This window comes from Python bivittatus, unplaced genomic scaffold (assembly GCF_059951505.1).
Source record: "Python bivittatus isolate LINGU-HERP-01145 unplaced genomic scaffold, Pbiv_v1 ctg000700_np1212, whole genome shotgun sequence".
NCBI classification, from domain to species: domain Eukaryota; kingdom Metazoa; phylum Chordata; class Lepidosauria; order Squamata; family Pythonidae; genus Python; species Python bivittatus.
In genome coordinates, this window is record NW_028277098.1 from 54418741 (window position 1) to 54442829 (window position 24089).

At 38.8% G+C, this 24089-nt stretch overlaps 1 protein-coding gene across 1 annotated transcript in view; it reads right to left on the reverse strand.

Annotated features, from left to right (window-relative positions):
* The window catches only part of CELSR2 (cadherin EGF LAG seven-pass G-type receptor 2), a 99094-nt gene that overhangs the window by 58623 nt on the left and 16382 nt on the right, over nt 1-24089 (reverse strand). The window contains exon 2 of the mRNA XM_088153475.1: nt 10244-10888. Coding sequence (XP_088009601.1) covers nt 10244-10888 — 645 coding nt within the window. The remainder of the gene's footprint in view (nt 1-10243; nt 10889-24089) is intronic.

The following is a 24089-nucleotide window of genomic DNA, read 5'->3' on the forward strand; positions in this document are numbered from 1 at the left end:
GTCGAACGGGGCAAACCTTACAGTCTCCACACTGTGACCAGGCCTGAAACCCAACTGAAATGGGTTCAGATAATCCATCTCCTCCAGGATCCTCTGGGGCTGAAGCCCAACCATCTTCTTCACAACCTTTCCTAAAAAGGGATGGTTGGAGGCTGGAGGGAAATTGTCTAGAATCGTTAGATCCAGAAATGGCCTCTTGAGGGCACCCCACAGCCTCCTTCAAGGCTGCAGGCACAACTTCCTCCCTCAAAAAAGCAGATGTCACCATATGGACCCACTAGCAGGTCACCTCCTGAGTGGCCCTGATTAACCAGGAGGGACATGGATCTAACAAGCCAGTGGCTGAGCGCACAGTCCAGAAGACCCTGTCTAGTTCCTCAGGAATCACACACAGATAACCCTACAAGACTCTGCCCCAGGCACCTCCACTAGACCTGTTCAGTTTCTGATAATGGAGCACATATACATTCATCATGACTACTACATATGGTAATTGTCTTCTCTATTAGTTTGTCTAATCTTTAGTCCAAGTTGTAGAGATAAATCCCACAGTTTGATTATATGCTTTCAGAACTACTTCCTCTTTCATTCCTGAAACTCCCAGCATTAAGGATCCCCAGTATTATGAGTCTCCTAATCCACTTTCTCCACATCATTCCAAATGTATATTCTTCTATCATTTTCTCCCTACTTGCATTATTTTCAGTGCTAATAAACCACAAGCATTATAACTTTTCCTCATAAGATGGTAGTTTCACATCCCCAATTGTTTTGACTGCCTTTCTATGTACCGACAGCTTTTATGAAATGTGATGATTAGGACTATTTATGATATTGGCACAGCATCAAGAAACCCCTGTTTTAGTTCCTTCCATTCCAACCAACCAAAGAATATATGGCTAAGAATTTTGCTTCAATATGATCACTTTGTATTTGTTTATGCCAAAATTCATTTGCCATTTTAATGTTAGTTTCTACCTTTTAGAGGAATCTTTTCTGAACTCTTCACAATCACAATTTAACTTTCCTAAATAATTTGGTGTTGTTAGCAAACTCAAGTAACTTACTGCCCATCCCTATTTCCAGATCATCTATATACAAGTTAACTCACTAGCAAACAGATAATTTTTATAATTTTACCTCTTGTCTATCATTTGAGGTGAAATACTGGCAAAAAGAGACAGGACATTTTAGTTTTGGAATACTCCTCCACTTTTCAAAGCTAAGGGAAAATATTTTATTTTCCCAAGACTCTTAATCCCTAGTTTTATGCTACTTTTAGCTGTTCTTATGTATTACCTGTTTTGATATTGTAACAGTTCTGATCTTTCATATTTGTGAGACTACAGCACTGTAGTTAATTTAACAATGAATTTTAAGGTACCTGACTGTTCTTTCTGATTTTTCTGCATAAGCAGAAAGACTAAAAAAATATGAAAACTCGTAGACTTCCATGATATTAAGTGCTGGGGCTTTTTAAAATGATGTCAAAGATCTTAAGATCTATAACAAAACTCTGAAAATTAGCAGCACAATGTCAGTTTCCACTTTATTCTCAGATCCCAGTAGTGGCTGGGATTTCCCACCAATTAAAGCAGACAATATTTGGCATAGAGGTCCAAAGTTATAATTTTAGCAGTAGAAGACCAGAGCAATCTCAGAAAGTTTCTGGTCATATCGCATACACCACTTGTGGGTTTGTACAAGCTGAAACCTTGATTTGAAAGCACGGTTCCAACAAGTCTGATTCTCCAGAGTTTACTCTTCAATTTGCTTCAGCGAAAAATCTGACTAACCAAAAGGTTTAATGTAGAAAATATCTTTAATATATTCCACCAACATGTAGGCAGCTGCTTTTGTTAATAATGGAAACTGTTTAACAATGGGATGTTTTCAACAAAATGATATTCACTTCCAAAGCATATGTTATAAACAAGAAAATCTGTTCCCTGTATTACTAGCAATCTGAAGGAGTGATTTCAGGCAGATGTATGTGAATATTTCTATTATTTTAACTGTGTTGTTCATTTCTCAATTTCCAGGGCAACTGGGTAGTTTTTGGAGAAGGCTGCAAGTTGAAAAAGCAAGATCTGACAATGTAGAAAAGCTGAATTTACCAGGGAATAGCCTCTGATGGTTACAAACAAGCCAAGCTCATAATTTGAAACCACTTTTTTCTCAAAAGTTTATATATTCCATGCTCTCATATTGAAAACAAATCAGACTTAAACAACAAACAAATTGAAATCAGACTTAAGTCCTGATTTAAAAACTAACCAAAATTGAGATTCATGTAACATATATAAATAAAGCATATTTTTAATATGAATTACTTTATTCTGATTTTATATTGAAGATTAAAGTTGCAAACAGTCAAAGAGACCACTGAAGTTCTTAACTTATAAAGTAGGAAATTTTACTTCTACCTGTAGCCCCAGTTTTTGAAAGTTCATCAGTGAGCATTGCCTAGGCATTTCCAACATTATAGCCATATCTTTTCTTCTATATCTTTATAGCCATAAGGACTAGGCCACCACTACTCCATATACTGTAGCATAAGATGACACATTAGGAAATTATGGGGCTAGTTCAATATTTCAGCCCTGTATAAGACTACGGTATAAGAATGTGAAAATGTGAAAAATTGCAAAATTGTACCATCCCCATAATTTCCTAATGTATTTCTGTAAATCTAATTTCCCGTAATTTGTACTAATTATTTGCCACAACCATAGAAAATCTAGATTATCCTTCTTATTTATTTTCAGATACTTGTAAACAGTTGAAACTCAAACATGTTTTTCTCCCCACCAGCTTTTTGTTTCTCTACACGCTTCCTTTCAGCCTTGTTTTCAGGTTTATTTGTTTACTAACACACATTACCTTCAAAGATTTCTTCTGAATCCTAACCAGATTGCCAACATCAGCTTCCCTCCTCTCTCATTCTCTTTTTAATTACTGGGTTCAGACAACAACAGTTTCATTAAGATAAATTGGAACCTTACTAGATTAGCCATATACCCTACTTTACAGAGACCTTCCCCTATCTGAATGCTCCAGAATCCAGATTTGGAATTACCATTATTCCCAGCCAATATAGTCAATAGCTGGAATAGCTACATCTCCTGACACATCTTGAGCATATCAGGATCTGTCCCTAACCTGGTCTTTCGGGTCTTCTAAAGATAACTGGGTCTATCCACCTTGCAGCTGGTCATCATTTTTTTCTCTTTCCTTCCACCTTCCTATCTTAGAGCCTTCTCCAAGGACCTTGGTCTTCACATAACGTAATGCATCCAATTCTCTTCCAATACCCCAAAAGCTAAGATTATAGGTGTTCACAAGAGGAAAAGCAAATCAATGCTTTTCTGTAAGTCCCAGTCAGAATAGCAATGTAATGTATTAGGGGAGTCTTGGTCCTAATCATCGGAGCAACATGGGCTCTATCCCAACAATCTGGGATCAATTTCTATTTTTAATAAGTCTGTCAATTTCTTTGAATAATTATAAAGAAAATATAATTTTGGGAGTTGAAGTTTTCCTCACTGGAACAAATTGTAGGTAAATGAGCTCCCTCCTTTGTATCCGATCTTCCTTTCTCTTGTTTCTCTTTTTTAAAAAGTCCATCTCCACAGTTGTGGCAAAACATGCTACCTACCTTATACCAGGAAATTATTCACATAGATGTAGGTCTCTAGATACTCAAAGATTAAGGCTACTAAGAAAAAAAAATCAATGTAGACTATGCACTGTAACATCTAAAACGGGGTGAATGCAGTGCTAATCAATACAAATAGCATGATTTGGCGGCAGACAAGGACCCAGATTTATTATATATGAAAGCTCTGAAAGTTAAGGGACAAATTCTACCCCTTTTTGAAGAAGCTGTACCCTTTAAAGTGGATGAAATAAAAACCAAATGTTCTATCTGACTGTATAAAGGTATATTCTTCTTTTAAAAATTGACCAGTTAGATCTCATAACCTGACTATGGCTGTAGTAAGACCAGTAGGGCTGTGTAATGCTTCAGATTTGATTTGGAAGAAATGCTTTGGAATGTATGAAAGTACTAATGTAGAACAACTGTTTGATTTATTAAAGCCATTGCAGGGAGTCTTCCACAGCAGCTGCATGATCTTAGAAACAGATGTGGGTGCTTTAATAATTCACAGACAGCTTGTTCACACTCCTGTACTTTCTGGAACACCTCTTCTGAATCATTCTCAAACAACCGCATAGCCCTAATAATCAGAGACACTGAAGTCTGAATACCTGCTGTTATGATCTGGAAGATGCTTATCATCACTTGGCCCTGTGGAAATTTGTAGGTAGAATTTATTCATATAGAAATGTCCTTGGGCTTCCAAACAAAATTATGAAACCTCCTTGAAGTACAATCTGAACTGGAGAGAAACCTTAAAAGGAGTTTCAAGAAGCTGTTCTAAAGATTTCTGGATATGGGAAGCAATAGTCTGATAGGCTGCAGATACACCATCTTGCTGCTGGACTATACATCCCCAACTGGCTTATGAGGTAATTTAACAGAAACTTATTTCTATGTTATCCTGAAGTCACTTAGGGTGAAAGGAAACTGCTAGTGTAGAAGGACAGGTTCAAATTTCTCCCTAGGGAAAAAATGGAGCTGCTATAAATATACATAATAACAGGAATTTATGGTGAGGTCATATTACAAGGTGCAATGACCCCTCTGGCCATATTCTACCTCTAACATATGCAGAAATAGGATAGGGAAGGGAGGGATTGGATAGTTGTTATAAAATGGCTTACTGAATTTGTGGCTAAATCTGGCCTACCTTCTTGACCATTCTCAATATAACCTTCACATAAATCTCTTGACCAGAATATATATGAAATGTATTTCATCAAAAATATATAGAATTATTCCTGCAATGTTGATCCCATTTTTCACACCCAAGCTAGAAATGTTCCTTAGTAATGTATGGCCAGAAACACCACAGATTAACATTGAAAATTTCACCTTCACATATGGCCCAACTTTGATTTAGGATTAGTTTCTGAAGCACCAACTAAAACCATTCCTATGTAATTTGCCTAACTCTGAGAAATTTCTGAGCTATTTTCTTCAGTTGCATTCAGAAAACCAAAGCATTTAAGAGGGACTGGACAGAGGGTTAAATGATACACCATTATCCATACGCATGTCATAATTATACTCCTAAGTGAGAAGCAGGTGCTTGCTTTAATAACATAATGTTAGCTAGAGGGCTTATGCCAAAACCATGCTTGTTGCCCTGTAATAAGAGCTAAAGTAGATGATACATGAAATGCATTTTTGCATGTCTCATATGTACTACTGCAAATAATTTGATATATGTGAAGTACTATATTACAGAAAAGAAGATGGAAGAGAAGGAGACAGAGGCAGAAGAAGTTGCAGAGGGAACCAGTCTAGAGCAAGACTCCAGTGAGTGATACGCTGCAGTAGTTCTTTAACTACTAGACTAAGATCGAGAGAACCAGGGTCAAGTTCAGATACAGCCATGGAAGCTCACTGAGTGACTTTGAGACAGTCATTATTTTTTAGCACAAACTATATCACAGGATAGTTGTGGAGAGAAAAATGGAGAAGGGGGTGACATGTATGCTACCTTGAGCTCTTGAAGGAAAGGCAAGATAAAAACCTATCCAATTAAAAAAATCATGCTCCAAGTCAAAACTGGAATTTATCATGGAACACACATTCCTATCACTCTCTTCTCTTTCAGAGTAAGCAGTGTTATGCAGAACACAGCAAAGGAGTAAGAAGAGAACTAGCGTGGCACAGTGATTAAGGCTAGGAGCTAGGAGACCCAGATTCTAGTCCTCCCTCAGCCATGGAAGCATAGTGTATGACTTTAGGCCAGTCACTCCCTCAGCCCAACCTACTTCACAGAGTAGGGGAAAGAGGGGGAAAAGAGGTGTTAGATATAAACTCATACCAAATAAAAATACTAAAAAGTACCATACTGAGAAATAGTAAACCAAATAAATTATGTAAAGGCATGAGTTAAGAAAAGGAAACATTGCTAAAACTAGTTTATACCAACACTACTCACTATACCTCTCCATGCCTTTCTGCAAACTATCATTCTTCCCACCATGTTCATTTGCTGCACCATACATTGCCTTTTGTTCTTTAAACTGCTCATCTCTCTTTTTTTCAGGATTTCAACCATCTAACTCCATTCTCAATCATTCCCTTTTTTTCAACCCATTCACTATTCATTCATATATTCGTTTTGCTATTCAATTTTCTTTCATGCTCTGTATACAAGCAAAATACCTCAGTGTACTTTTCCATACTGGTCATTCTTTTTGTATTCAGTCCACAGTTCTTGACCCTATCTCTTCTTGTTTACCACACATTTAAGTACCCATTCCCACTGTATTCAGCACTCTTTTACATTTTCTGTGACACACCCAAACCTCATTTACATATAACAAATTGGGAAGAAGCACTCTTTTACACACAGCTCTTATCACCACTTTGACAAATATTCATTCCTCACATATGACCCAGTACTGTTCTACCAGCATTTATCTATATTAATTTTTTTCCATCCATTTTCTATCTTTAGTAAACATGGTACCAAGATTCAATTCATCTACTTGCTCTAATTTTTTACCATTTATATTTAACATGTACAGTAATTGTTCACTCCACTTTCCTTGCCAAACACATCTACATTGGTGTTCGATACCTTAATTTTCAGATCTAATATTCACCACAAATCATTCTGGTTCTCAGTCAACAACATAGCATCATTTGCATTAAAAAATACACACATGCATGTTCCCAACTAATACTTCACTAATATCACTACAAACATTCTTTGAACTTTGCTTTTAGATGTATATTAATTCCTTTGCCATATGTGTGGATTAATGATATTAATAATAATTAATAATTTATTATATTTATAAGACCCCAACTCAAAAAAGACTCGAAGTAAATTAAAATTAAAAATTAAAAATATTATAAGAACACAAAACCAAATACAGTTTGGGGGAGATATACAAACAAAAAATGTCAACCACCCATCATTAATTATCATCAAATACATTTCATTGCACATTTCATTCACTATCAAAACTACACCATCACTTTCCTACAAGTATTAATCAACTCCATTCCATAAACTCAGACAACCTTCATTCAGATTTGTTGTATTCTTCTCCTTTCCCTTAGTTTCAGACACATTCAGACATATCTATTTTTCTTTCCTTCACTTCATTTATAAATTCACGCTTTTTATCATTTATGCCCCTTACATTCCAAATCTCAATCTTCCACACACTGTGATCACTTCCACATGGGCCTATAGTTATTGACCTGCCCCACTGGTCATCACTTTGGTCAACCAAGGCTTTTACATAATGCTCTTTAGTAAGCTGGAGAAAGGGTAGACTAAATTATCAGCCTTAGCTGTACCCATATCACATGCAACATTCCCTGTTAATAGTATGGACAGGACCAGTCAGTTTTGTACAGACCACATGCACAGCAAAGCTCAGTTTTACCCCAAGTATGTTCATACAAGCTAGAGTCTCTAACCTAGAGACTGTCTTGCAAGCCAACATACTGTTGCCCAAATCCAAACCAACTCGGAGGTATGTTCAGTGTACTAACATAGACTCAGATAACATGGAATCATCTTCTAAGATGATGAATCACCTAAAGAATGGCTTTTCAAACTGTGTTTCGTGGAACCCTAGTGTGTTCCATGAAACACAGTTCCATGAGAGACTAAGGGGGAAAAAATTCACTTGAACACAGCCAATTTTCTATCACTAGAGTTTGTCTCTTGATCAGGGGCTCTGTGAATTTTTTTTTAACTCACAGGTTTTACAACCTAGAAATGTTTGAGAGCCCCTGACCTAAGGGATGCTCCCAAGAATGTTGTAAGATGGCACATGGGTAGTCATGGCAATGTAATACAATTCTGGTAGCTGTACATTCTGGAGGCAAACTCTGCAGAATGCTGAAGCGAGAAATACGGCTACAGAAAGTATTGAGATTCTTACAGATTCGGTTGCCCAAGACATTTTAACAGCTACAGTATATGTCCACTAAATTCATGATAAAAAATGTGTCTGCATTTTCTTCTCTTTCACATGCTCATTCTTTCTGCCCCTTCCCATTTATCTAACCAAAGGGTTTCCTTCTCCCTCCAGTTCCTCTTCATTACGCCAGCTTGTTCCACATTCCATTATATGTATCACCCCCCATGCATACACATTCATGTGCACGCACACACATACACACACACATCTCCATCAAGATTTTTCTGAAAAGAAGATTTATTCCCAGCCTCTTTTTGATTCCTCACCCTAGTGACCAGCTTTCGTTGCCAAGGAAACAAATATTCTCCCACAGTGCCCCTCCCCAATCTTGAGCAGACAAAGCCCCTATTCCGCCTCCCCCTCCAAGCCGTCTGCCTCCCCTTCCTCCTCTACCTGCACAGGGAGAGCCAATGTTACAATCAAAAAGGCAACAGCAGAAATAGATTTACACAGGGCAGCCAATAAAGCTGGCAACTCTCATTTCTCTTCTTGCCCCAACCCATATCTTCAGGATCCCCCCATAAGCACTAAACACAGAAACAGCTTTCCTACCAGGCATTTGCTCTAAAACCGCCCAGAGTCACCTTGTGTGAGATGGGTGGCTATATAAATATGATTGATAAATAAACAAGAAAGAAAGAAAGAAAGAAAGAAAGAAAGAAAGAAAGAAAGAAAGAAAGAAAGAAAGAAAGAAAGAAAGAAAGAAAGAAAGAAGGAAGGAAGGAAGGAAGGACGGAAGGAAGGAAGGAAGGAAGGAAGGAAGGAAGGAAGGAAGGAAGGAAGGAAGGAAGGAAGGAAGGAAGGAAGGAAGGAACCAACTTAGGACAAAATGTGGACTATAGAAGGCATGGATTGTTTCACTGACTGTTACTCTAAGCAACATGAATTATTAATCAGTATGGTGCTAACATTACTATTCTTGTATTATGATTTTCAGTATTAAATATAGTGATGATGGCAACTGGTTAGGATTATAATTTTGAAGCCCCAAGTGTGTTTCAGTTAACATTAGCTGTAATGATGTGGATGCAATGATATCCATTGTAATGGTATTTAGGGAACTACGTTACTGAAATGAATGTTACCTGGAGCTCACTAATATCCACACTAACATCATGTATACTTTTTAGTAATTCTGGGTTTTAGTTCCCCATTATTTAACAAATAACCTTCCTTTCCTCCCATAGAGAAAAAATACAGTAAAGAAGCATTTTCATTATTAGAAGAATAACTAAGGGTCAGGGAGGAAGGATTTGAGTAGGAAAATGGTCACAGATAATTGAATTAACTAGTCCATTAAAACTATACCTTTACTGCTGTATCCTGCAACTTCTACAATCTAATTTTAGTTCAGTTTAGTTTTAGTTTTTTTAAACCTAGGGGAAAGTTACACATTACAATATACAATATCCCAGGTCATGCTTCCAGGGAAACTAACAAAAATGGTGTCAACGCTGTAGTTGATCAAAGGAACAATTGGGAAATCTAAACTGAATCCCAAAACAATCTTGATTAGCAGCATATGATAAAAATCCAAACAAGGACACCTTTCAGGCTAACAGCTCTTTTGCAGACCACAGCTGTTCTCCTAGCATCAGATGTTCTGAGCTTTACTCTTAGTCCCTTGAACTTTCTGCTGTAAGAAATCATTTATAAAATCGACAATTTTGTGCCTTCTAGAATTTTTGGGTGACCACTTCCACAATCCTTTGGCACTGTTCATCCTGCATAAAGGTTATGGTAATTAGTCTTAACATCTGAAGGGTATCCAGCTGCCTTGGATATTGTCTAAAGATGATGGGAGTTGTGGTTGTCTGGAGGGTGTTGTTGGGAAAGGCTGAGATAGGCTGTTGGCTCAATACAAGTAACCCCCTTTCCAAGTTTGCCATGCCCAACAGATGGCCTTAACAAATCTCCATCTTTCAGCCTTCTAATCCATCTTACTTACTAATAAATAACAAGCAGAAATTAATTCTAAAAGGCATCTTGAACAATAAAAACACTCTGGAGATAATGATCACAATGATTCCAGGAAGAATGTCAACACTGAGACATATCAAAGAATCTAAGAATGAAGACAACAGCTTCCAAAGACTACTAAGTTGTTCCCTTTGGAGGGATCCTTCCTTGGCTGACCTTTTCCCAAATCAATACTTACCAGTGTAGCCCTCTTGGCATTCACAGGTATATCCTCCTTCCCGGCTTTGGCAATGCCCATTATTTCCACATGGATTAGAGTAACAAAGATCAATTTCAGTTTCACAATAATCACCAGTAAATCCCAGTGGGCAACGGCAACGCAGACCATTGACAGGGTGGATAGGACGGAAAAGAATAGTATCAGAGGAAATGAAGGGTGCTGAGCTGTCGAATTTCAGCACTGAGACACAACGCATGTAATTCTCACAGGGTTCCCGCAAACAAATATTATCATCAAAAGGCAAAACCCTCTGCTCTGAAATAGCAGCCAAGAGTGTCCGGTTGAGGTACAGTCGTTCTTGGAGGTCTTCTGAAGGAATATAGTGGCTCCCATGGACTCTATCTGGCAGCAGTACTGATAAACTGACATTCAGGATTTGGGCAGCCTGAACATCTGTGTCATTCTGGATGTTGAAGAGGACAACATGATCACGGGGAGCAGACAGCACAGTCGCTACTCCTTCAAGAAAGAGAGCCAGTAGCGGTGAAAGGAAGCGTTCTTGGGACATGTTCTCCAGCCGCAAAGTGATACTGTTGGTCAGCATCTCATCTGTGATAATGGTAACCTGGAGCACGCACTGGGCAGCAACACTGTGGATCCCATCTGTAGAAAAGCAGGAGAGAAATAATTAGTTCCAATCTGCACTGAAAAGAGAAGAAGAGACTGTAGAGATCACCCTGTAATATTCAAATTACTTTTCAGGAACTATGTGTCTCTTTTATATGACAGGAGCACAGGTGAATGGGACTGGCATCTACTTTAGTTTTAAAAAGGCAGGTTGCATAACTATATAGTATTGTAGAGTACAGTGAGGTGCAGTGCAAAGTACTTCACTATACTCCTCAATATACAGTATAGTGTCTAAGCCAGTGCAATACAGTGGTTAACATGACACAGGGCAAGCTGGATTCAAGTCCATCCTCAACTATGGAAGCTCATTGGGGGACTTTGGGCTACTCTCTGTCCAACCTACTTCATAGGATTGTTGTTGCAGGGAAAAATGAGATAAGGGAATGCTACCTCCTTGAGCACCAGAACAAAAGGCAGGATGTAAATCTAATCAATAAATAATTTGTACTATAATTATAGTACAGATTAAGCTCTCTGAGTTCTTCAAATATTCTATTCTACTTCCATCTACATGGATCGGAGATGAGCAATGTGTGATCCTCTGTCACTGACCATGGTGACTGGAATGGATGGGGGTTCAACAACTTCTGGAGTCCCACATGTTGCATATCCTTGGTTTAAGTGATCATTTGAAACTAAAACCAAACCAGAATAATTTTCTTCCTCTCCACTGTAAATGGTGCATCCCTGACTTCTAGGATACCTATTAATCTATAACTGGTACCATATCATTCCCATCCTCACCCCCTGATATTATTGTCTAGCTGTAGTGGTACCAATTGCCAGTTTCACCCATCTTGGTGAAACTAGATGAGGTACTATTAAATATGCTTTTCTCACATCCAGTTTGGATTACTGCAATACACTCTGTGGAGCTGTCACACAGAATTTCATAGGCAGGGTCTTTATAACCCCTCCTGTGCTATTTGTTTGTTACCCAGAGATTCAAGACATGCAGAAACAAATGTTAAATTACAAGTTTTATTGTTCCCTTTGTGAATGAAAAGCTTTACTCACTCATTCATTCATATACACACACACATACACAGCCATACATACCTACCCAGCTCAAAGTCTAGATAGTTTTGAGTTCCAGAATAATGAAGATGGGATACCTGACATGCACAATACTTCATTCTATGTGATGGTCCAAAGTACTACAGTCCCCATTCTCTTTTATAATTCTTTACATGGTTTGGCCTGTCTGAGTTTGGAATTCTTCTCATGCCTCCTGGTATTTTTCCATCTAGGTGCCATTGTCTCATCCAGTTCACTTTTGAGAACAACTACATGCTGGGAACCATCTCTTGTTTGAAAACAATACCTTCCTAAATCTTTTTAGAGATCATTTTTCTGCATGTCTTGAATCTCTGGCATTTTTCCAATGCAGAAGCTGAATTTTTCCAGAACAAACCCTCCTGTCTCTAAGGCCTGCACTGAGTGGATCTCTTGTATTCCATCTTTCATATATAAGCATTCATACCTTCACACAAATGTATGGCACAAGAGATATACCTCTGTGTTAATGCATATCAATATGTGCACTAACACACGGTAACGCTGAAAACAATATGGTCATGGAGCTACTTCTGAAAAGCAGAAACTTCAATTGGGGCAAAATATGCTACTGACAATTCAAAGTGCTGCTTGTTAGTTAGAATTCTCTAAGTTATATGGGATCAAAATGTTTGAATTGCTTCCCTCCTTATGCCTCTCCTTTCTGCAATGGTCAACATCAGAGACCTTGGTTTATATCCCATCTCCTTTGAACGGTAGCTAACTCTATTCCCCCCCACTCCCCGGTTGTGGCTCTTTGTTGTGGAACAGCCTCCTTAGAAAGATTCAATTTTCAATTTTAGATTATCTGTAAAGATTTTTTGCACATAGCTTTTTATCTGCAGGATTCTTGTTCTCTACTTGCTATTCAGTTCATCATTTTATTGAATTTCAACCATTCAATTTTTCAATTAAACGACCGATTCAAAAACACAAACGAAATGAGCAGATTTTTTATTTTATCAGGTAATTCATTTTATCAGGTAATGACCAAATAACTTTCAGTCTTGTCACTTGAAGTTGGAATAGCTGCAAATGAGGGTGTCTACTTAGAAATTACAATGGTGAAAATCCATAGCTTCATGAAGACAAGAGACAGAAGACTAACATATTGGTCAAACTGAACATCCTTTACATTAAGAAAGATTTGAGGCATAGTCAGTTTTCATTCTTATGCCAGAAGCAGATTTTCCACAAAACATGGAGCTGATGCAACTAGTATCTCTCCCTACTCTCTTTCTTGTAATACATTTAAAACTTGATCTACACGAAGCAAAATCAAGATGGCAGGTTCTTAAAGCAAGAAGAATCGCTTTAACAATTATACCACTTTACCTTGCAGGTGGGGGTTGCTACTTTGTATTGTTTCCTTATTTGCAATTGCAAGTTATTTGCACTTAAAACAAAATCAGGACGCTTGCTCTATCCCAACCTGCTCCCTGCCAGGTGTTTATTTGACTGCTGCAGCCCCAGTTACCAAGGCTGAAATGATACAGCCCATTCAAGGACTTTTTCAATTCAATTATCACCTCATTCTTCTGCCTGTGTATAGACAAGGCATGGGCGTGATGTGCAATGTGATAGCAACACTCTTCATGTTTCCTGATTAGGTGCTAGAAATGAAAGATAAGAAAACAGAGAAAGCAATGGCATGATGTCACATGTTATGTTGATTTGATGTCAAGATAGAGACATATATTCCTTGCAGTGTTAGCCTACGGGATGGTTATTTCTGTAACTTTTGGCTGAATATCTAAAAATCTCAAAAAAAAAAAAAGTTCCAAGAAATACTGGCCACTAATGTATCCCAGGACTATGTTTACCTCATACTTTCATACAGTATGTACAAATGCTTTTCCAATATTCCCAATTGTCTCAAATTGAAGACCTGCATAAAGTTCCAAAACCCGCTATAAACGCATGTTTGCCTTCAAGTCAGTGTTGACTCCTGGTGATTGTCTAGACAAGTCCCTGCAGTTTTCTTGGCAAGATTTCAGAAATGGCTTGCCATTGCCTTCTTCCTAGGGCTGAAAGAGAGTGTAATGTGGGAATGACCTTGGGAGACAGGGGGAAGAACCACAGCCAGGGGAACAGTCGGACAAGAGGCAGCTTAGCTACAAAAGGAATGTGGGCACGGCAAACATCTCAGAAGGGACTCTCCCTAGTTTCTTGAACTGCAAAGGCAATGGGGAAGAAATGTACTTCCAGACTTGCAAGATTCTGTTAATATAACCTTACAATAAAGTACAGCTGGTACTTCTGTACTTCTGTGTGTGCTTCGTGTCTGGATTATCTCATGAGGCTGACCAAGTCAGTCACCCAGCTGGCTTCATGTTGAAGGAAGGACTAGAACTCACGGTCTCCCGATTTCTATCCTGGTGCCTTAACCACTACACAAAACTGGCTTTCAAACCCACCATACCCATTTTTTTTTAAAGAATACTTTGGATCAGATTTCACCATCTGCTATCCCAATGAAACAGAAGTGACATCTAATATGCTTTGCCACCATTTCAGTGCCCCTCTAAAGAGATGTTGTAGGCTGATGTCCCAGTCTCATATCTTTGCTGAGTACTGTTTGCTGTGCAGCAAATACTCTCTTTGCTGATACTTTGGGCTCTTGTGATCTACTCCTATTATCCTAGTGTCATGTCACTTGCTGAAGGAACTAAAAGACCCCCACCCAACAAAAGCAATCAGAATTATTAACATGATCCCAGAGAATAGGTTTTTCTGGGGTTGCAAGGTCTAGTTTCTGCATCCATAGCCCAACCCATCTTTAAACTGCCCTGAAAAAATAATTTTACATCAGTCTTGCAATCTAGTTTGATATGGTTCCAAAACAATCTTGACCATGCTGTACAGTAGTACAACCCTCATTAGGTTGTTGTTTCTCCTTATGGTTGCATTTGATAACACCAATCAACTTACTCCTCTGAGTGATGGACACTGCTTGAGAATGGTTTCAGTCCTGCCTAGGGACAACCTGCCACCAGATAAGCCTGGAAGTTTATTGCTACATTTGATGGCAGTTGCCTATTAGTTGCCCCAGAAAGTAGCTTATCCTACAGTATATGTTTTTTTGTTGTACAAAATCACTGGGAGAAATTATTTAAAGGATTATTCGTTGAAGATCTAGACGCTTTGAAGTGGGACTCCTATCTGGATGCCAGATAACACCTATGGGTAAAACTTCAAGAAGATGGAGATGATCCAGAGATATAATCTGGCCCGCAGGAGAGCACATCCATCCCTTAAGAGGCCTGAAATCCATAAATTTAAAGCAGGACAACCTGCTTTATATACTGTACTCCCTGTCATGCCCTAAAAACACGGAAGAAAGCTGTGCCGCGCATATTGGTATCCTGGGATATTCCAACTCTGGAAGCAAGGTTGAAAGTTTTTCTAGCTACAGTCTCTACTTTTGAAACTACTTTTCTGGCAGTATCAACCTGATACTCACATCCTGGCTTTCAGAAAACTTTCAAAATCCTTCCTTTTTTGAAAGATCTTTGATCTTCTGGATCAAAATTAAGACAGGCTTTATTCTTATTTTTTTGTTTAGCTGCCATAACTGTAAGCTGTATTGCATAAATCTGTTGAGACTTTTAACTTGATTATTTCTTAACTTATACTTTTTAGTTGTTCTAAGAATTTAGGATTAGGCTAATCAGGCAGGATGTGAACAAAATACATATATACAAAGGAATGCACTGAGATCTAAAGAGATGATAAAGGATAATCACTACAACGTCTCTCTGCAAGGGAAAAATGTTATTGTGATAAAAATTCTCTTACTGTTGCCTATTTTGGACATGATGATATCACTTTCTGACTATCATTTTGTCCCTCCCTGTTTCAGATTCTGTTGTAGATATCCAGTTATTCTGGATGATATTCAGGTTCATCCAGTATGTCCAAACAGAAGTGCAAAAGAAAAAAAAAAGTGGGGAAAAGCTTATATGCTTACGAAAGTATCCAGAAATTATGACCAAATGCAATGAAAAGAGAGGCACTGAAAATGATGCTATAGTAAAAGTTGGAACAGGTTGCCCAGAGCAAACAAAAGCAGGAAGTAGGATGGCCCTGGTTTCTGCCAGTACTTTGGCTCAAGCAAAGAGAAAGAGGAGAGGGGAAACAAATGAGCTGCATGGTCAGGAAGTAATCATCCTGTTGTTAGTCACAAGGGCAGATGGACATAGGGCAAGTGGACATACTTTATTATACTGTATTGACATCAACAAACATGCAGGAATAATAGTTCCATAGAAAAACACACACACACACACACACACATACTGTTCAACCAGGTCCAAAATTTTTATGAGATGTAGGTGCGCAGTGCAATGTTCAGGATCATCTGAAACCAAAGTGGCATTCCCTTTTAAATTAATATGTGTCTACCATGCCCTTCCCCACAAAAAACAATCTATATTTGTAAGAAAAATAGAGAGACCAGGGCCATCCCATGTTCCTGGTTGGGAGAATTCCAAGCCAGAGGAAAAACCACCAGTCACACGGTATTTACTCCTAATGCAAGTAATCTGTCTCTTTCTTTTTCCTTCTTCAACATCTAAACTCTTCACGGTTGGGTCTTTTCTATTTGCTTCCATGACCATAGAATACCCTATACAATAAAGCCAGTGCAATATAATTAGAATAAGAACAGTTACAAAAATTGAGTCAAAGGCCTGACGGAATAATGCTATTTCTGCCACAGTTGTAAACCATCTACGACCTGCAGTTCCAAGAAATTATTCCCATACCCTATTAAACCATAATGAATGCAAAGTCATTTGCTCCCCCTCTCACATGCACAGGCCCTTTGAGCTCCAACTCACTACTGGGGGTCTCCAGTCTGGTTTTGTTCAATCCATTTTGTATATGGAGCCACAAGCACAAATAGCTGAACAAAGTGCCAACTACTTACACAAAACAAGGAGAGGAGAACTATTTGAGATAGCCATTACCTTGTCTGCCCTATAGTTGATTTTTAAAAATGGACATTAGTGCCCTAAACCTTATTTTTCTTCCACCTACCCCCAGTCACAGAAGAGGCTACAGCTGGTCTGTTCAGTCTTCCAGTTCAGTCAAATGCTGTCAATAATTAACTTCCTTAATCTGAGCAATGGTAGGAATCTACCGGTTGAGTAGCTCCCAGGAGTCAGGAGTAGTAACATTCCCTGGCACCTGCACTAGAAAATTCCCTTGGGAAAATGCCTTAGTCCCCCTTCATTTTCAGTAAGAGACACTTGAGATATATTTCAGATCTGATGCGTATGTGCTAAACCCAGCATACAAAACAGCAGCTCTCAGTGCCTGAACTACAAAGATGTAATGTAAATACAGTGCATGAAATGGAAGTGCCCTGCGCAGACTCCCTAAGTTACCTCTTTATGGTTAGCAACCATATAGGTTTTCAGATCTATTTGCAAATCCACCCAATACCTATATTCACTGAAGTACCTTTACAGTATAATGCTACACATGTCTACTCAGAAGTCTACTCTGTTAAATTTATAAAAGCCAATGACAGGTATGCCAATCTATAAGAAAAATTCCAAAAATCTACATTGGGGCAATGGGTAGGTTCACAAATCAAGCTTAGCCATGGATTACTTAACTATGTTTTATTGTTCAATAAACCACAACTGACACATAATATTCTAAGCCACAAACAAATGAATCACATTATGGCTTAGCATGATGTGTGATGCAGGCAATATCTTTATTAGTTCCCATTAAAATGTCACAAAATAGTGAACAAGTATTTGAATTCATCATGGTAAACTTTGGTTGGACCTAATAAAACTATTATTCTACTGTCCATTGAGTTCAGAGATATTTCCTAGTGAGTGAATTCTCTGCATTTCCTATTTAATAGAGGATAATCCTCTATTTAATAACAGGACCTATGTCAGAGGCTGTGCACCTGCCCATCCCCAATCAGTATCTGACGAGCACATGGATCACTAGCCACAGTCTTCCCAACAACAATAAGATTAATTGTATTTCTATTTAAATTACAGTGTACTTATAAATCTGCATTTATCTACCTCTCTATCAGCATAAGCACACAGTAAGTGGACAAAGAATTGCAACCATAGTTCAGGATTAAACGATGACCCAGGTTTGCATTTACTAAATATTTCATCCAAAAGTGAAGGCAATGCTGCATTCCTTTCAGTGAGGAATCCAAAGACCCTGGATCCAAAGGGAGGAAATGGTCACAGCCCGATTCTACAACCGGGAAAGTGAGAATCCAAGAAATTAAAGAATCCTGACATTCAGTCCAAGAATGGAATAGGAAAGCCTATCAAGGCAAAAGCTAGCAACTCCCACCTGTTAACTACTTGATGCTCTCCATGAAATTAATGTTATGGGTTCTAACAAGGTGGTCAGGCACATTCCATTGCCATGCGAGAAACACTCCAAGTAGAATATGGATACAGGTACTATATAACCACCTAGCTAAAAGCTGCTAGCAAAAATCTAAGAAGTAATGAAATTAAAGGGCAGAAGATACATGACAAAGGCAGATTGTTGTGTAGATTTGCTACAATCACATAGAATAAATGTATATGGGATTATTTTTTGTGTTTGTTTATTTAAACAATCGGGAATGCTGCAAAGCAACAGCCTCTAGCATTGTCTTTATTTAGTAGAATGCCTCTGAAATCCACCTGGGCCCTTAGAAAATAAAAATGGTACGTAACTTGCAATCCAGTGCTTTCTTTGGAACTGTTCCCATCTGTGCAGAAAGAAGACAAATAAACAGAATGTGGTAGGAAGCATCCTGGGGCTAGAAGATATGGCAGGGAACATCCTCACCAAGTTGCCTTCTGGTAAAACAGCAATTTGAGTTTAGACACATCAATCACCATGCTCAAAAAAATTGTGATCATGCCATCTGGACTAAAAAGTTTAGGTACACTGAAATTAAGCAGTCCTTTTCAATGTGTTTGCACATTTTGAAGGTGGCACCATACCTCACAGTGTATTTTTAGCTTCAATATTTTTGTTTCTGGGTAGTTCAAACCTGATTCAGTTTCCACTCTGATAATTAAATTCCAGATGGTTGCTGCATAGATGTCCGTTCCTAACCACAGCGATGTTTCCTCTTGTGACATGGGCAAGCTGGAAGTTAAACAGCTCAGCTGGAGAACAGCTGCAGAAGCCTCACAACTTTGCTATACTGTACTGCTCCTTTTTCACAATGATCCCAAATAGGCATAAATGTCACATGTCGAAGAACCCTAACATGGGTATTTCTTTGAAATTTAGGATAAAGGCTCTCTAGACCAATATTACTTTTGAATCAGCTGTATCACATCCAAACATTGTATTTTTTCCTCTTTTTTTGCATCCTTTCCAGTTATCACAAAAATAAAACAATCAAAACAACCCCCCGCCCCCCCGGTCAGTGTTAATATTTATGTAAAAGGCAGCAGGTTAAGGCATGGAAAGGAAATACTGGGACTCTGGAAGATTGGGATTAACCAGCCGAAAACTGAGCAGGCCCTGGGATACAGGAATCTCATTCAGATTCAGTTGTGTGGTAAGACATACCTGAGCAGATGCCTGAGGCTGTGCTTTGCAATCAGCAAGTTATACATTACTGAGAAACTTATTTGGACCACAAAAGTCTGCTTGAAGCTCACTGAGATGTTCAGAGATGGGGGGCAAAGGCCTTTCACCAGAAAACTACGAACTGGCAGCAGAGAAAATGAAAGAAATACCATATGGAACCTATAACTCCCAATATATGATAGAAGGAGGAATTAAACATTTTGCCCCGGGTAACTCATTATACAGATCACTCTGAGCAAATCAGAGGAAGTGGCACATGCATTGGGCAAAAGTGGCAGCATTCTTCCTATATATGAAAACATCTCACCAATGTTGATTTATGGCATATTTTGGAACATGGTAAGAGAAACAATCTACTTTAGACAAGCTCTCTTAAACAAGGGCTTTTTCCTTCATCTTCAGATACTGTAACTACTATAAAAGTCATTTTAGAGATCCGGTGCTTCATAACACACCAGGCTTCCTTGGCCTTCAGGATTCTTGTTGGGAATTATTAAAACTGAAATCCAACACATTTGGAATAGAATCAACCTACTTAAGCCTTCATTGTTCCATATGCCAATTCCACTTGCTCTGTGTCTAAAGATTCCCTTGTTTGAGGAGGCAGACACCTTGTTTTACAATAGTATACACATGACCAACACTGCCTGTTAATAAGCGAATGCCACCAGTAAATTTTGTGGTGTGTAAACACTTCAACAATGTAATAACTATTCTGAGCAAACTAGAATTAATTGTAATTATCACACCTCCACCAATTGTAATTAAGCTTTGCTGTCTACTAAAATTAGTCTTCCTGAATTATTTGATAAATATTTCTGAATAGTTTAGTGAACATTTTTTGTTTTACGAGGTAGAAGAAATTGAAACCTCTTTCCCAAAAGAGAACATGGAAGATGCATCACTTGGCTCACTGTTTGCTTTACAGTTTTCTAATATGTCCTGGAAAGTGAAATAACATCCTTTCTGTTGAATGTATAATGTTCTTGGCCACACAGGCCATGCAAAGGGGGGGATGGTCAGGTAGAAAAAGCAAGGAAGAATTAATATTATTGCTAGTGAGTGCTAACTATACACTGGAGTATTATTGCTTAAAGCTTTTGAATAAGGCAATCATTTTCCACCTTCCCTACCGACTAGGGGTGGGGAACAGCATAGACGGATCCTCTATCAGCATTTAGTAATAAGTTTTAAATTAGTATCAATTATCAAATATTAATTCTTGCTTCACATGCATCAGACTTTAAAAGTTGTTAAGCAGAAAACAGCTAATATGACACTACCCAATTCTTCAGGTCTGAGTGCTCACTCTGCAGAGAGACCATTCATAGTTGCCTTGGCACTCAAATATCTTCCTCACAGAGTGCTTTCTACGTATCAGGAGACCTCTATGCTCATTTCTGAGACTATAACATCTGGCCTGATTCTCACTCAATCCCCTCAAATATCTGAAAACAGATTTATTATCCTGCAACACACCCTGAGCATCTCTCCCTTCAAAGACCCTCATGATGCTATAGTTATTATTTCTGCAAAAGTTGGTTAGTTGCCTGCCTGTGGGACCAGTGCTCTGCCTATAGCCCACAAGATTGGCCTCTGCTGAACTCTCTGCAAATGGAGACCCTGCTGCTGGGGAACAAAGGTGAACGGGAAATCTCCCCCACTATGTTACTCCTCCTTTCAGGGAAAGATGGCTGCTTCACTATCGCCTCAGTATCTCCATGGCAACAACTACTAACAAAGCATCTAGCAGAGCTGCACTTTTTCCCAGAGCCACAGAAAGCAAAAAAAAAAAAAGGCACAGTGGCAATGTTGTACTTCAACACATCCGATGTCCCTGACAAAGAGAAGGCGCTCAGCTCAAAAACAGCAGGAGAACTGGAGGTCATTTGTCAACTCACAAGGGAGGTCCATATGGGCCTACATGTTTAAGAAAAACACAGCACTCTCAAGCCCTTCATTCTCAAATTGGAAATCTATGATAGTTATCTTTGGAGAGCCATGGGGAGACTGGTCAGTCACATTCTTCATCCCTGGAAAACACCTAGTGTGTAGATAAAATAGTGCATGACTTAAGAGCTATGTCACTTCTGCATCCCTTGCCCCATAAAAGGAGCAAAATGGGGAATATCAGAGGGGTCAGTGGCACATACAACAGTTCAGGAGATCCGTGACTGTGCTTGGTAGAATTAGCCCAATGTGCCCTTCCAAGGGTGCAAGAACCTGGTCTGAGTCTCAGATACCAGACCATGCCTGAACAAGTCCCTCTGCAAACCCCAGTCAGCCTATCGAAATGAGGAAATGGTGGGAATGCTGGTGCTGCCCAGAGTGCCAGATCTGTCAATGAGGGGAGGGAAAGACCCTCCTGTTGCATAATGGCCATAAGCTGCGACCTCTCTGCATGATCTATGTTGCCTCAGGAAGCATGAACAAGAAACCAACAAAAAGAAGCACCTTTGTATAAGCTAGACCAGTATTGTCCAAACTTGGCCACTTTAAGATGAGTGGACTTCAACTCCCAGAATTCCCCAGCCAGCCATGCTGGCTGGGGAATTCTGGGAGTTGAAGTCCACTCATCTTAAAGTGGCCAAGTTTGGACAACACTGAGCTAGACCAACTTCTCTTTGTACTGAAAAATGCAGGTTGATACAGCTGAATTTTGCTATCAGGCAGCTTAGATCAACTGCAGATCCTCAGCTACCTGAAGATTAAAATACTGTATCAAGTATTTTAGCTATCTTAAGTAGAGAAACCCTACTCAAAAATTATTCAGAATGCAAACACAATGTACTGCAATCCTTTTCCTGATAATATGAATGACTTTAAACTCAAAACAGAATATTGTACCGTTGATCTGCACAACCAGCTTGCCCCAGCACAAGTATGAGCCACTGAAAATATCTCAAGAGTAGGAGTGCACAACGTCGTCCTCGACCTATCCCCTGCCCGCCATGAAGGAAACCTCCACTCATCATTTTCCTGCTGTGCATCAAATATAGTGTTTTCCAACCTGCACTAGTTCAAGTGGTGCTGTCCATTTTGTCTGCTGCACCTCATTTTATTGTAGACAAAGGGAACACCAGGCCATCACTGAGGCCAATGTAAAGGAAGGGGATGAAATCCAGAAACACTTTTTTAAGCCAACTTCATTTCCAGTGAGTTTCTGCACAGGAACTAGTGGCTGCCATGTTGAAGAGCCACTACAGAGTAGAGGGCTGTCCTGAGTTTAAAAGTTTTTTTAAAAAAAAAGAAAGAAATTGGATAACTACCAACCAGGGATGCTGTAGCACCAGTTTTCCCACACGGACAGGTGGATCATCACACTGTCTTTTAGATTATGATTCTAAGACTCAAACAGAAACTATGCAGATTTACTTAGAATCCAATGTTCAAGGGGATTCTTCAGATTAAGTATACAAATGATTTCAGCCTGTCAGGTCACTGATATTTGTTACTTCAACTGCACCCACAGAAATATCACAGAAATTTCCCTATGGCATCTACTAATTTTATCAGTTGACTGTGAGATTCCCTGACAGTGAGACATCTGCTAATTTTATCCTTTACTGTCTTCTATTTTGTACCATTTGTGCTTTGGGCTCAGCACTCAAGCTGCAACGGTTGTGCTCCTTTCTCTATGACAATCAACAGAAAGGATGTGCAAAGGTCATTTATTGAATGTTATTGCTCAGCAAGTATCCAAATGTGGGTCAAATCCAAATTCAGCATCCTAACCATATTATATTCTAAATCAGAACAGAAAATGAACGAGAATTATTTACCATGTCTAACTATTTCATCTCAAATCATTATACTCTGCCTGTGAATATAGCTTTAGTTTAGAAGACTAATTTAAACACTAAAAATAATTTTCTATTTAAGAACTACACATCAAAACTTTCCCATAGAACAATGGAAAATAAAACAAAAGTAAAGTGATTATAGCATACCAAAACAATTTGTTAAGACAATAGGCAGCAGTGTATCTGATTTAACTAGTGAATTTGGGGTGCTTTGAGTTGAAGTCCTCCAGATTATGTCCAGTTCAAAGAATTCCCTACTCAGCATTAGGTGAGTCAAAGTCCACACAATTAGTCTATTTTTAGTATAGTATATACTGCCCATCTTCTCTTTTAAGTGCTGAGACAGAGAGGCACAGATATTAAAAGCCAGTTTGGTGTAGTGATTAAGGTACCAGGCTAGAAAGCAGGAGACAGGGAGTTCTAGTCCCACCTTAGGCAGGAAAGCCAGCTGGGTGACTTTAGGCCAGTCACTCTCTTTCAGCCCAAACCACCTCACAGGGTTGTTGTTGTGGGGAAATAGGAGGCAGGAGAATTAGGTCTGTTTGCCACCTGGAGTTATATATAAAAAAGTGGGATAAAAAATCTGATTATTAGTAGTAGTATTAGTATTATTATGTCATGTGCTTGTTTTATTTTATTACACGACTTCCATGTGGAAGGGAGGAATTTATTTTTTATATAGTATACATCCTGTGTATTCTATTTGGAACTCATCAAGTACATGT